This window comes from Geospiza fortis, unplaced genomic scaffold (genome assembly GCF_000277835.1).
Source record: "Geospiza fortis unplaced genomic scaffold, GeoFor_1.0 scaffold176, whole genome shotgun sequence".
In the NCBI taxonomy this organism is placed as follows: domain Eukaryota; kingdom Metazoa; phylum Chordata; class Aves; order Passeriformes; family Thraupidae; genus Geospiza; species Geospiza fortis.
The window spans coordinates 648,073-662,324 of record NW_005054514.1 but is presented as its reverse complement, the minus strand read 5'-3'; the positions used below and the strand labels follow the sequence as shown (position 1 = coordinate 662,324).

The 14,252-nt window shown below is 43.9% G+C and overlaps 1 protein-coding gene across 2 annotated transcripts in view; it reads left to right on the top strand.

The window, feature by feature from the left end:
• EBF2 (EBF transcription factor 2) overlaps positions 1–14,252 on the top strand; it is a 126,438-nt gene that overhangs the window by 90,754 nt on the left and 21,432 nt on the right. For both annotated transcript variants that reach the window (XM_005428946.2, XM_031063575.1), the window contains exons 8-10: positions 9,759–9,876; positions 11,630–11,760; positions 12,654–12,780. In XM_005428946.2, coding sequence (XP_005429003.1) covers positions 9,759–9,876; positions 11,630–11,760; positions 12,654–12,780 — 376 coding nt within the window. The remainder of the gene's footprint in view (positions 1–9,758; positions 9,877–11,629; positions 11,761–12,653; positions 12,781–14,252) is intronic.

Below are 14,252 nucleotides of genomic sequence, written 5' to 3'. Positions count from 1 at the left end.
ATTCTCACATTCTCCCTTCAGCTCCTTTAAAAAACAACAACAACAAACCAAGAAGCCAAAGTAGCGATGGTCACTTTAAGATGTCACAGCAAAGGAGGAGAGAGGAGGAGAGAGGAGAGGAGAGGAGAGGAGAGGAGAGGAGAGGAGAGGAGAGGAGAGGAGAGTCTATTAACACAATATTTCCAGTCATCATCAAACATCCCTAACTCTCAAACAAGCCTTCTGGGGCTATAAAACATTTGGGAGAGGAGAGGAGAGGAGAGGAGAGGAGAGGAGAGGAGAGGAGAGGAGAGAGGCTCTGCTGCCCTCAGCTTTCCGGCAGCTCTGTTTAATAAATAGCAGTTTCACCTGTAGCTCAGCCCCTGGTGCAGCAGCCAGGGAATGATGCAGCTCTGACAGCCTGGATGTGCTGCCAGCTCCCTGGGAAGGGGCAGAAAATGGGGCTGGAGCTGACTCTGGGGCAAGGCTGAGGCACAGCCATGGAATCAGGTGGTTGGGCTGCACCCCAGCCTTTCTGGGGGACCTTTGATGAGTCATTTTCCCTCTCTTTTCATCTCTGATTCCAAATGGGGTTGCTTACATGAGCTTCCTCATTTATAAATGGAGTTTAAACTCCACAGGAGTTTACAGAGTTGCTTCAGACTTTCCATCAAAATGTGTTCTCATAGAAAGTGACTTTTATTTTGATTCCGCTTCTGCTAGCAATGAAAAATTTAATAATTTTTAAAAAAAGTTTCAACTTTTATGAGAAATCCTGCAAAACAAAATCTTCTGAAAGCTCAGAAAAATTAAAGAAATGCAAAAAAAAAAAAAGTTTCATTAGCTTTTTGTTTGGAGCATGAAGAAATTTAAAGAAAAATTCCTGACCAACCTAATTTTTTTCACCAGTAGTTTAAAGAGACTGCAGTGACTTCTTCACTCTGTGTTTTTTAGAGATGATAAGACATGAGAAAAAAAGAGGTGCTCCTTGTTAGGGAATTTATACTGAGTTTTTTTCAAGTGGCAATTTCCATAAAGAAAAGAACCAGCAATTAGTTATCATCTGCCAAGAATGCTAAAAAATCTGGAAAGCAAAAGAAAACCTCTTTTACAGCATGTAAACACATCTTGTTGGCTTTTGGAGCCAGCAAGAAGAACTGATTGTGGAATGTCAGGAAACATAAATAATCTCCTTTTTTGGGAGGTTTTGTTCTGAGTTTGTAAAAAATCATGCCCAGGGCTCTCCTGATTAACACCTGGGGACCTGAGGCACTGCCATAATGCACAGAATATTGGCTGTAATTGCCAAAAGAGGAATTCTGGACCCAAACACGTTGAAATATTGGAGAAATTCAGCTCTGATTTCAAGCCCATGCTGGCTACTCCCAAAAAATCCTCAAATCCTTGATTTTCATCAGATGCTGAGCTGAAGGAGGAGTTTGGATCCAACTTTTTTTGGGGGGGGGGAGGGGTGGCAGAAATCTGTCTGTGGTCTTAGCATTATTCTTGGTGTCACCTCACCTGAATGGGGATGTGACAGAGCCCAACAGCCTCAGATGTCCAGGGAAACCGTAAACAGGGAAACAGAACCAAATCCTGCAGGGTCCCATGGATGAGGATGGAATTCCTTCATTCCTCAGCACATCCCCCTGGCAGCTCTCCTGCATGGGAGAGAGCCTGGCCTTGCTTTTGATCTCTGTACCAAAATCAGCACTTTATTGAGGAGAATGAGCTGGGAGAGACTCCTCAGCTGGGTTTTCTGCCTCCAAACATGCCAAGCTGGGAAAACAGAGCCAAGTGAAACTCCAGGGTTCTGTTTGTCTGGATAACTTCAACTCGTCCTGCGCGTTCCGTCCATGGGAGTCTCGGTGTGAGAGTTCAGTTCAGGCCCCGAGTTAACCAAGATCAGGCTTTAAAAGCGCTAAGTCCAGTTTAGTTTTTATCAACCTCCCCCAGAAATGTCAACCTTTTCTCAGAGTTACAGAATGAAAACCTTTGAGACAAATGGCAGAATTCTTGAGGTTTTGAGTGAGAGCAGGATCTTCATTCAGGCTGCTTCAGAGCTGGACACATGGGTTGCTGAGCTTTGTTCTGGGCTGCAGAGGTCAGTGTGCATAAAAAAGATATGTGGCTCAAATTGCTAATATTTGACACCTTGGGAATAACAAAGCTCCATGTTCCACAGCAAATTAGCCATGATGAACAGTAAGGACAATGGGCAAAGACAGCTTGTTTTCTGTCTGCCTCCTGGTTTCTAAGGGCATCATCATTACTTCCCTGAACATAACCAAAGTTAGGAGTGTTCCTAAACACTCCAGTGGCCTCTGGACACTTCTTTTATTTTTGGTTGATTTTTTTTTTTGAGTTTGTTGAGTTTTCTGTTTTAAAATTTTGATAAATTCTTTTTGCCTGGTGTTTGTTGGGCATGGCCTGTCAGCAACCCTGAAAGTCAAAAGTGGGGGAAAAAATTACTTTAAAATATTAGTGGTCTGTTTGCACACTTTGGACATGTTAATTTTCATTTTAACTGTCAAGATATTCACCTGGCAGAGTAATGAATGTGCAGAGTTGTCTATTAGGTTTGAAGGGGTAGCTGTGCATCCTGCCGGTGCAGAAACCTGTGAGCAGAGTAAAAGCAGGCTCAAAAACCAGAGTGCAGCAGAGTGGTTTATTCATTTCATTATTTAATTCATTATGTTTCAGTCTTGGGCCATATCTAAGACTTCTGCTGGTTTTCCCCCAATAAATTATTTGTACAGCTGTTGTTATTAAGTCCCTCCTTTTCCAGACACTTCCAAGCACTTGGCTTTCCTTATGCAAACAGAATTCTGCAGCAATGCTCATCTGAATGTGCTTTAATTCCTATCTATGTTCTTCTGCAGAACCAAATATTTTCATTTTCAATGGAGTAGTGCTTGTCAAACCTCCAGGAGACATCAGGATTCTCCTTTTCTTCTGTGGTTATTAAACAAAAGAGCAGAGAAAATCCTTCTATCAAAGTTCTTATTTAAATCACTACTGAAACCCAGGCCTGAAAGGGTCTTGTCCAAAACTGTTTTTGCTCTTTAATGGAGCCTGAATGAAAGCCCAGACCTGAGGCTTTGTTGATGAGACACAAGTACAAATATGAGATGTGGAAATAGTGCCTTACAATGCATCCTACTGAGTTTTCCAGCACAGAGCAATGGTTACTCATGATGGAAAAGCATCAAGCTAATGCTTCTGATTAAAGATGGGTGTGAAGCTGCACAGTTTGGGCTTGGCTTGGCTCATCCCCAAAGCTCCAAGGCACTGGGATCCAGTGTCCAAGCCTGGCCCCAGCCTCACTTCCAGAGCCATTACAAGATTTAGGTATTTCATACTATACTAGTAATATATTAAGATAAATTAAATGTTAGGTTTCATGTGTATCATTAAAAAGGGGGGGGGTGGGGAGAGAAAGGGGAGGAAAGGTTGCGTTAACATTGGGTTGTAAATTTAATGCAGCTCCAGATGCCTGAAGAGTTGTGGTTTTTTTACTATAATTCTTTAGTTTGGAGAGAAACACCAGCTGCTTTGTGATCCTCTTGCCTTCCTTTTTTAACCAAATGCAATGATTTTGTGCTGTTGAAAACTATGTTTTACATCAGAAGTTAAGGAATGTGTGATCATTATTTTAGTGAGGGTTTTTTCCCCCTGTAGTAACATGATTTATTGTGAATCACTGCTTCAATGTCTGTCAGTGGCTAAAGTAGAGAAAGAGACTCTTTCTAGAACTAAAGGAAAGGGAATATTTCTAGAACTAAGGGGTACTTTCATAGTTACTTGATGGGTGCCCAAAACCCACAGAGATTGAGCAGTATGTCCTTGTGAATTTAACTGAAACAAATATTGGTTATTTATGAATTAAAATATTTCCAAATAAAGCTGGTGGGTGGAAAACTGAGGCAAAAATCATCCTAAAATTACTTATTCAAACACAGGGTTTGAGTTCAGCTCCTCTGCAAATTGAGTTTACAGAGGTATTGTTAGTCAGGGCTGTGTTCTCAGTGAGGGATTCTCCCAGGAATGGAACTTAAAATAAAAATAAACCCCACAAAAACTATGCCCTCTATTTAATGAGGAATTCTCCTGCAGAACTTGATTGAAGCCCAATGATACTTTGATGGTAACGAGTGGTGTGTAAAGGGGGACAATTATTCTGTAGAATTGAGATGCGGCTCTTCAGCTGAAATGCTCCAGCTGAGACCTGGTGCTCACACATTAGGCTCCTGTTGGTTGGGAATTCTGTTTCCTCCAGGAGAACAGTGATTAAACAGGTCCTGCAGTGCTAGGGAGGGGTAGCAGGCAGCAGACATTGGTTCTAACAGTGGTCAGCTTTGAACTAATGTCCTTTTTTAGGAGCAAAATGAGAAAGGTCAGTAACTGCCCTCTGTTTTCAGCAGAAAACATGACATGGAATGTTTCCTGACAGGTACCCCTCCTCCTCTAGATGCTCTAGGGAGAAAGAGAAAGGAAAAATAACAAGGTGCACCCCTGGGGAGGTTTCCTTCCTGACCTCGGAGTGGTTGGATCAGTTCATCATCAGGCACATGAGCAGAGCTGGCTGGGGCTGGGATTTCACCCAGCTCGCTCTAATCCTGAGCTCTGAGGGCTCTGTGGCACTCAGGGAAATGGAAAATGATGAAGAAGGGTGGGATGATATTGGGAGTTAGGAATGTAGGCTGTAGGAAGCAAAAAGGATGGCAAGGATAAAACATAACTGCTCTAAATGGGAATCCTGTTCAGGCTGATGGGGAAGGAAAGTGCCAGAGACCCCCATGGTCAGGCTGGGATACGGACAGGGATCACTGAGCTGCTGGTAGAGGTGAATGCTACATGGAACAATCATGATGGGGGACTAATTTCCCAGGCAGAGATTGCAAAACAAATGCAGCTGCTGTCAGCAGAGCCTGGGCCTGTTCCTGGAGGGGGCAGATTTCTTCATCGGGTACTGACTGACCCAACAAAAGGTGATGTTATTTCATATTCTGAGTAAGTAAGGGAAGGACTGACTCAATTGCAAGAGAAAAAGTACTCAAGGAGCTTAATGTGCTCAGATCTGAAGGCCAAAATATCCATAGGGAGAGTTCCCAGAGTGATGTCTCATCCATTAAAAACAAACCACAGATGAGATCCACTCAGTCTCAGACTGCCAGCAGAAAGGAGGCAGATTTGTTGTGTTGGACCCCTCTGAATTCTTGTTTGGGTACAATACACTGGATTAACTACAGCCAGAGGAGAGCAAAATGACATTGGAACAGGTGCAGGAATGGGTCATTAAGGGGACAGGGGCTGGACAAGAGCTTGGCTCAAATACTTGCACTGAGGAGGGGTGGAACTGCTCTCTGAAATTACCCTCAGGAAGGTCAGGAAGGGAAATAATAATTTTAAAGCTAATGTTAAGTATAAACTGACTAGGAATAAATTTAGGCTGTGAGCCATAAATTCCCTCATCACCAGGCTTTAAAACAAGACAAGTGTCAAAGGCAGAAGGTGGAAATGGCTGCAAATGATTTTAGGAAAGCAGCTCCATAGTTTGTGGATAACAGCAGGAGACAAGGTGTCAGTGACCCAGGAGTGGTGTCCAAGCCTGTGTCCCAAGAACCTTCAGCTTCCCTGGGGTGAAGGTAGGGTGCCCAGTTTGCTGTCAGCCCCCAGTCTGCAGGATCAGGGTCCTGGAGAGGATTTCCCAAAGAATTCCATGGAAGTTTGGAGCAGAGTGAGGCTGCTGGCATTTTCCACATTGTTTATCTTATTCCTAATCCAGCTCTGAGGCAAACCCATCATATCCAGGCTCTCCTCCTGTGTTACTCCCTCAACCGAAATTCCTGTTGACATCAATGGGAGCCCTGTCCAAGTCCAGGCAGCAGGATGAGGCCTGACATCTCCTTCCACTCAGCTGGAAAATAACATTAACAATAATAATAATAATAATAATAATAATAATAATAATAATAATAACAACAATAACAACAATAATAATAAAAATCCTCATAGCAGGATTTTTTTAAAGTTAAAATAACATGGTGCTGTGACTAGAGAGTTACAAGGGAAAGTGCATCAGGAATGCAATATTGTTTCCAGATGTACAATGTCATAAAGAATTTTTTCCACACTTGGAATGGTAACAGGAATTTTTTGAGAGAGATCATTTACACAGTGATGAGATATGTTACATGTAAGTAAATGCCTGTATGCCTGGAATGTTTGTACCATATGTCTAAATAGGTGTCTGTGACTGATACAGATTTTATATCTGAGGATGTGAATGGATTCGCATATCTGTGATTTGAAGAGCAGCACACTTTAGAATATAAAAATACTGATATAACACAGCTGGGGGAGGGAAATTTGTAGTGCCCAGGTGAAGGTTTGTAAAGAAACACAACTCCCTGAGCTGCGCAGGGAGGTGAAAGAGGGGCAGTAGAGCTCAGAGAAGCCGAGTTTAAAGTGCTAAAGACACTTTGGCTGGATGTCACGGGAGGTGAACCCTCCCTGTGGGTTCTGAGTGAGGATTGCATTACAGAAATCCACCTGGGAAACAAAAATAATGTGGATACAGCTCCAGCATTTCCCCAGGACTGCTGGGGTACCACTGCTTTATGGCTGTGGCCTCTCAGCTGATCAGAAGACCTTTGCAGATTGGCAGGGAGAACCTCAAGGAGTGTGAAAACAGCTTAGAATCCTGTAATTCCTCTGGTGTTCTGAGGGACATGGGATCTGTGTTTGGAAGGATGAAGGAATAACACATTGTCCTCTCTACTTTCTTGCTTGCTGTGCTCTGAAACCTCAGCAGAGGTGACAGTTTGGTCCAGCTTTTGGGTGGCACAATATCTTAAATTTTTAGGCTGTCTGTGCCTAAAATTTGGCCCTCGGCCTCACTTACCAGAACCCACGGCCTACCTGACCTATTCTGTTGTTCTCAGATCATTCCCTTTAGATTAAATTTTGCATTAACAAATGGTGTTAGGTAAAAGATCATCCACAGAGAATAGGGAAAGAAGCCAAATTATGCACAAGAAGTGGTGCCACCAGGGCAGGAAAAGAAAAGCTCACCAGAACCATTTGCCGGTGCTGTGGGCAGAAGTCAGAATTTAAATCTCCAGGGAAGTTTGCACATCACCTTTCATCAGCACTAAATACAGGGTTTTTTAAAAAGGGCTTGGACTATTTTACGACATTGGGAGAACAAGTGTTGTTGATAAATACGTGTGCAGGAGGGTATTGGGAAAAGTGCATAGAAATGGTTAACAAGGTAATGGTAAGAAATGTTGACCTTGATTTGTTTAGCTAAGATGTAAAGATTTTTGAAGGTCAAAGGTGTTCTTGTGTAGTGTTTTGGAGTCTAACTGTGTCTGACCCTCTAACATTAAGCTGCTGTGGCCTGCAGTTTTGAAGAGTGAAGCAAACCAGGGGGAAAGAGGGAAGGGGGAGAGAACAGGAAATGGAGTGAGGTGTTTCAGGAAGTTGTCAGGAGTTGACTGATTGATTCCAGATGGAAAGGGTCACCCTTCATGACCCAGGAAATACTCACTGGGGGAAAGCAGTTGGCTTGTGAAAAGGAAGGGCCTGGGAGTTAGAGACCATGGTGGAATGCACATTCCTCCTCCTTTTATCCATAAAACATTGGCTTTTAATCTCCCGAATAAAACAATTGTATTGTGATCTCCATCAGGCAAGAGGGAACAGCTGGGGCAAAGTGAAGAAATTCAGTCATTTTGATGTCCATGTTCTCACATGTCCTTTCTCCACGCCATGGATGAGGAGTTGGGTGGTGGTGGTGTAGCAATGACAAAGGTCTCTACTAAAATTCAGGTTACAGCAAAAAAGGTCCCAAACTTTGAGAAGGTTCTGCTCCAGATCTGAACTTTGCATCTTGTCCTGTCCATGAGAATGCTCTGTTTATTCACACTGGGTCCCAGCCTGTGACAGGCCAAGTGGCTCTGGCCCTCCTGTCATGGATGGGAGAGGTGGATAAAAATGGAACCACACATGGAGAGAGGTCTAGAAGTTCATCTCTGCTGGCTCAGGGAGCAGAGGATGCTCAGCACTTGTCTTCTGGACTGGTTCTTGCCGTTACTCTGGGGGTCTCTACATCTCCTACCAAAATGTGGCTCTTGTGTTGTGCGCAACCCAAATGGAGATTCCAACACTGACCTCTGCTCTGGGACAGGACCCAGGGAACAGCTGGAGCTGTGCCAGGGAGGGTCAGGCTGGAGACCAGAAAAAGGTTGGTGGTCAGGGAAAGGTTGGATTTTGGGAAAGGTTGGATTTTGGGAAAGGCTCTTCCCGCAGAGGCTGCTGGCACTGCCCAGGCTGCCCAGGGAATTGGCATGGCCCCGAGGCTGCCAGAGCTCCAGGAGAGTTTGGACACTGCTCCAGGGATGCCCTGGGTGGGATTTTGGGGTGTCTGTGCGGGGCCAGGAGCTGGACTGGATGATCCCAGTGAGTCCCTTCTCCACTCAGGACATTCCATGACTCTATTCTCTGTGTGAACACTTGAAGTCTGCCTCTATTCTCTCCCTGGGAGCAGGTGGGTGTGCATTTATCCCACTCGTGTAAGTGAGCTCAGAGATGTCTCTATTCCATAGTGTAACTGTATATACAAGACACACTTTTTATTTACATTTGGTTGCAATTTAAACACTTGTCGTAAATATTTCAGACACTGGAATAATTCAGGCCTATTCCCCTTTGCCACAGTGTGTTCTGGGCTGGCCAGTGAGAGACTAAAATTTATTTCCATTGTTGAAGGGAAAATAATGAAGTGCATCTGAGTGGGCTCAGCTATGTCATGCGGGAAACGTTCCCTTTGGATGGAGTCACACCCCACCCTAATGGGAATGAGGAAATCAGTTGGCACACAAAAGTAACACATTCTGTGACAAGAATGCTTGAGAAGTATAAGAGTACAGGATGACAAGAGCCTTTTGGAATGAATTAGAGTTGTCTTGAGAAAGAAAGTATTCTTTAAGCTCGCCTAAGCCTGGGGAGGACAAGGTCTCCCCTGCTCTGTGCTGGATAGAGTTTTATCAATAATTAGAGCTTGATGTTCTCTTACATCAGCTGTGACATCTGAGGCTGTGAAAATCCATGAACACATGCAGGGTTTGACTCTCCATGGCTGTGCATTACTGTAGGTGTGGCAGTGGGATGGAATTAAGCTCATTTACACCAGCTAATGTTCAAAACCACTCAGGCAGAGGGCATCTTCTTTTAGGAGTTAAAACACAGTTTTTTCCCAAAAGTTTGTGGTTTGAAGTCACACATCTTTATGTGGATTGATGGGATTTAGAGCTTTAGATACTGTAAAAACTAAAGTGGGATTAATTAATATATACAGTTATTTCCTCTAAGAATTCAGATTGGAGCCCAGTCATGGAGGTTGATGTTTAAAACCTGCTGCTTGGTTTGGGGCGTTAAGGCTCAGATAATTTTTCAGGAGGCACCATGCACTCACATATGAAACCCAGGCATGATATTAGGTCCTGATTTCATGAAGTTTCCATCCTGCAGGAGCTGGGTCATTTTACAGTGAGGCTTCTATACAGCCCACAGGATGCTGTGTTAAATGCAATTAATGCACTGAATGAAGGGTGAAAATATTTTTCCCCTTCTTAAACCCCTGCAGGGTGTGCTGCCATTTTACAAAACAAGGGTGTAAAGTTTAGCTGAACTGAATAATTAATCTTTAACAAGTTGAATTTCAAATAAATTTTTTACCTGGCTATTTTTTCCTTCTCTTTCTAAATGTCCAGGTGGTACTATCAACGACAGTGAACGTGGATGGGCACGTGCTGGCAGTGTCTGACAACATGTTTGTGCACAACAACTCCAAGCACGGGCGGAGAGCAAGAAGACTCGACCCCTCAGAAGGTGGGAGTTTTGTCTGGAGAGCAGAGCAGAAATTACCCATTCTTCCATTCTGTTTGTTTTCAGGAGGGAAGGAGAGCTAAGGGGGAATTGCAGAGCCTCAGGGGGGTTGGGAAAGGCAGAGGCAGGAAAACAGTGTCTACTGCATGCAAAATATGATCCTGCTCACATCTAAGGGACTGACTCCCCATCCCCCTGCAATTTATTAATTAGTGTGTACTGCAAAGATGAAAAACACAGAAACACTAAGTATTATCTAAATTTCAGCCCTCTCATTCAGCTGGGATAGATTTGATTTCAGGCAAATTAGGCAAGATGACATCTTAGTTAAACAGAGACGTTCCAGCACAAGATGTGTATGAAAAAGTGTCACTGGTTCCCTTAAACAAACTGTACACGGAGCCTAACGATGCGCAGAGGGAGCTGACACTAATTGATGTGAGTTTGTTTGGCTAAGCCAGACTCATGGCCAGCTCCAGGATGGGTTGGGGACTGTATTCAAGCAATTACAAATTCTTGTATCTGTTAAATTTCAAAACGTTCAGCCCCTCCTCTCGCTCTTCGTTCCCGAAACATTCCACCTCCCTCACGCAGACCGTGCTCAAAAATGGATGGAAAATGCTGGAAAGTGCTATCAGTGCCTGCTTTTCCCTCACCTGCAGCCACTGAAAGTGAGAAGAGCTGGTGATGTTAGTAGAAAAGACAAGCAAGGATATTATTTCATTATAATGTTTTGCTGCCCCACTTCTTAACTGTGCCCTGTATCAACCTAAAAGAAGAATTAATGAACTGGAAGAAAATGATTGAATCAGTAAAGAATTCGGAGTGGTGTTAATTCTCCCCCAGCGGGCAGTGAAATGGTAGAAGGAAAATCCCAGGATTCCTAGCCTAGGAAGCCATCCAGTTTTTCCTTGACTGATTGGATGTGATTGACTGGCTGTTCAAAGGAGTCTCATGTTTTTGGAGCACTGCCAAAGTTCCCCTCCACCTCTGACCCTGTCAACATTGGGAATGGAGTGATGGATTGACTTTGGTTATGGCCTGGAAACCATATTGGGTTCCTGATGGGATGCATAGTCCATAGGCCTTGAACATATGGAAGAGAGAAATAAAAAAAAAAAGGTGTATAAAATCAGGAAAATTATTAGAAATTATCTCCTGATATGAATTGGAGGAGACATTTGATATTCCCATATCTTCTTTCACCCACTGATAAATGTAATGAATGTGACTGTAGCTTTTTTTCCAAAGGGTTTGTGTCTGTGGGATCATATGCTAATCAGTGGGTATTATTTTGTTTTTTTAAGCAGTCTCTGCACAATCATTTAAGCATTTCATTTTTACACCCACTACAGTTGGCCTATTAGGCTTTAATGACACGATGTTAAGTGCCAGTAATGAATAGGCAAGTAATTAACACTTGCAAGGCAGAAAACACTAATTTATTTATTTATTTATTTATTTATTTATTTATTTATTTCTCAACATACTGGGGTTTGTGGAGTGGTGAGAAGCCTTCATGGGTGAATGGCTGGAAGGGACTTGTCCTAGGCCTCTGATAGCAGTGGGAATTCAGGAATTCCCAGGTGTGGATGGGTGGAGCTGCTCTCCACCAGTGATGCAGGTTTTGCATTACTTGGGATGTTTGATACTTACAGGAACTGCTCCAGAGATTTACACCCAGGCCTCAAAGCAGTTGGGGGGATGAAAAAAGACACCTTAAAGAGCTGTTTTGATGGTTTTTTGTTCTGTGCAGCCACACCCTGCATCAAAGCCATCAGCCCAAGTGAGGGGTGGACCACGGGGGGAGCCATGGTGATCATCATCGGGGACAACTTCTTCGATGGGCTGCAGGTGGTGTTTGGGACCATGTTGGTGTGGAGTGAGGTGGGTACAGCTGCCCCTCTGCGCCTGAGCTGGGGAGACTTCCCTTTTCTGAGGAGGAATGGGGTTAATTCCTATTCCTGTTCCATGGTGCTGTATGAGGTGGGACACAGAAACCTGTGTGAACGGAGTTTACAGAATGTGTTTTCCTTGATCTGTGATATTATTGAATGATAACCAGAATGGAACTGAACCATTCTAGGTGTCTATAAAATCAAAGAAATTATTAGAAATTGTCTCCTGGTATGAGTTGAAGGAGACATTTGATAATCCCATATCTTTTTTTTACCCACTGATGAACTTGATGAATGTTACTCTACCAATTTTTCCACAGGGTTTATTATTTACACAGGTTTATTTACATAAGCAAAGGTAAAGAAATAAAGAAAGGGTTTAAATTTGGGGAGAAGAAAAAAAATCCATCTGAGCCCAGGAATAAGCCATCAATTAACCAATGAACCTAACCATACAAGTTTCTTGATGACAATTCATCCTAAAATGTGTGATCCTCTCCCTGGCGGTGAGGATCTAAGCTAGGTGTATCCCTCTGCTGATCTATAGTGATAATTTTTTTAAAAATAGTTTTTACTGAGGCCTGTGATGGCAGGACAAGGGGGAATGGTTTTAAAGTGAACAAGGGTAGACTTGGAAACGAGGATGACATTTTTGATGGTGAGGCCCTGGTACAGGTAGCCCAGAGGAGCTGTGGCTGCTGCATCCCTGGAAACGTGCAAGGTTGAACAGGACTTGGAGAAATCTGGGATAGGGGAATTGTTCACTGGGGGTGGGACTGGGTGGTCTTTAGGCTCCTTCCAACCCAAACTTTTCTGTAATTTACTGGTGAAGTGAAAGGATAGAGCAGAGCCCTGATGGTGCTGTCCTGTTGCTGTTCCCAGCTGATCACACCTCACGCCATCCGTGTGCAGACACCTCCTCGGCACATCCCCGGCGTGGTGGAGGTGACATTGTCCTACAAATCCAAACAGTTCTGCAAAGGAGCACCAGGCAGGTTCATTTACACAGGTGGGTGCCTGGGATTTGGGGTGCAGGAGCTGTGTCGGTGATTGGTATTGGTTTGATTAATTAATTAATACCATTAATTAATTTACCCTGTTGCTCATCCAAGTGGTGACATTTGGGGGTGTAAGGAGGAGGTTTCATAAGGCATTTTTACTCCACATTAATATTTTTCCCAACTGCTGTCACAACATGGGTCTGCCTACAGAATATACAACCAAATATTTACATTCAGCCTGATTATATTTGAGCTTTTCTTTCTTTTTTTTTTTTCTTCTTTTTTTTGAAGGAGTCACACTAAGATTGTTTGAAACTCTTGGAAAGATTAATATAAAAATTAGCTATGCATTTCAAGGGTAAATCTAACTGGCACAGTGAGGCTGTTGTGAGAGCTCATTGTGTCCTGTAATGTGTCTTCATGTTGGGCTTGTGCAAAGTGTGCTGTGCTGGCACTGCTGCACTTCTGGGGCTCTCAGTGTTTCCATTCCCAAGTGCTCTCACTCAGGGGTGCTGCAACCTGGCCATCAGCCTCCTCTCCTCACTGAAATGGGACGTGTGGACTTTTCCATAGGGTTCCCACATGGAAAACTTCCTGTCAGGGTGAAGCCAGCAGGGTTCTGTAGACATGGATTGATGTGCTGGGGAGTACAGCAAAAACCCAGACAAATGGCTCGCTGGAGGGGAATGGCAGTGGCTGAACCAACTTTAGCAGCTGAAGTACAAGATTAAATACTTCAAGTGAGAGATAAAAGCCTGTTTTTAAATCACCACATAAGGAGCTGGATGCTCACTGTGATCTCCTTGGTTGGCTTGGCTGGGAGAAGCTGGCTAAAAATGAGGAATGGGATCGATGGATTAGCCTAGAAAATAAAACTTTAATAGTGAAAATAGCAAAAGGTGACAACCACAGGTTACAGAGGCAGATTCCACGGACTCGTGGGCAGGCCAAACACAGCCAGCCATGGGGGCATCTGAGGGCAAAGGTCCCATCCCAAACATGAACCCAGAACATGACCCTCTAAGAAAAATGTGCTGAACCAACAGACATAAAGAACTGGAAACTTACCCAATGTAGGATAGTCCTGTCAGCATACTGGCTCCCAGGAACCCACAGTTCCCACAGTGGCCCAACTAGGCACCCCCCCTGGGTGTACTGTCCACCATGGTCTGAGGTCAAAACCCTCTCTAAAAGCATCTGAGGTTGTTGGAATAGAATCCCAATATTACCGGGTGGAACGTACCTGGGCTTGTCTGGCCCTCGCTGCTTGACCAAAGGCGGCAGCTGTGGTGTTTCACCCCAGAGATACCTTTGGTTAGTTGTATGCTGCAGCTGGCTCTTGGAACAAGTCCAGGCAATAGGAACTCAGGCTTGACGTCTGAGGAAGAAGCTTTAGGCGAGGCAAAGAGGAAAAGGAGATGGATCCGGCTAGGGGGTCATAATCCAGAGTTTATTCCTGGGCACGCAGGCCTCTGAATGT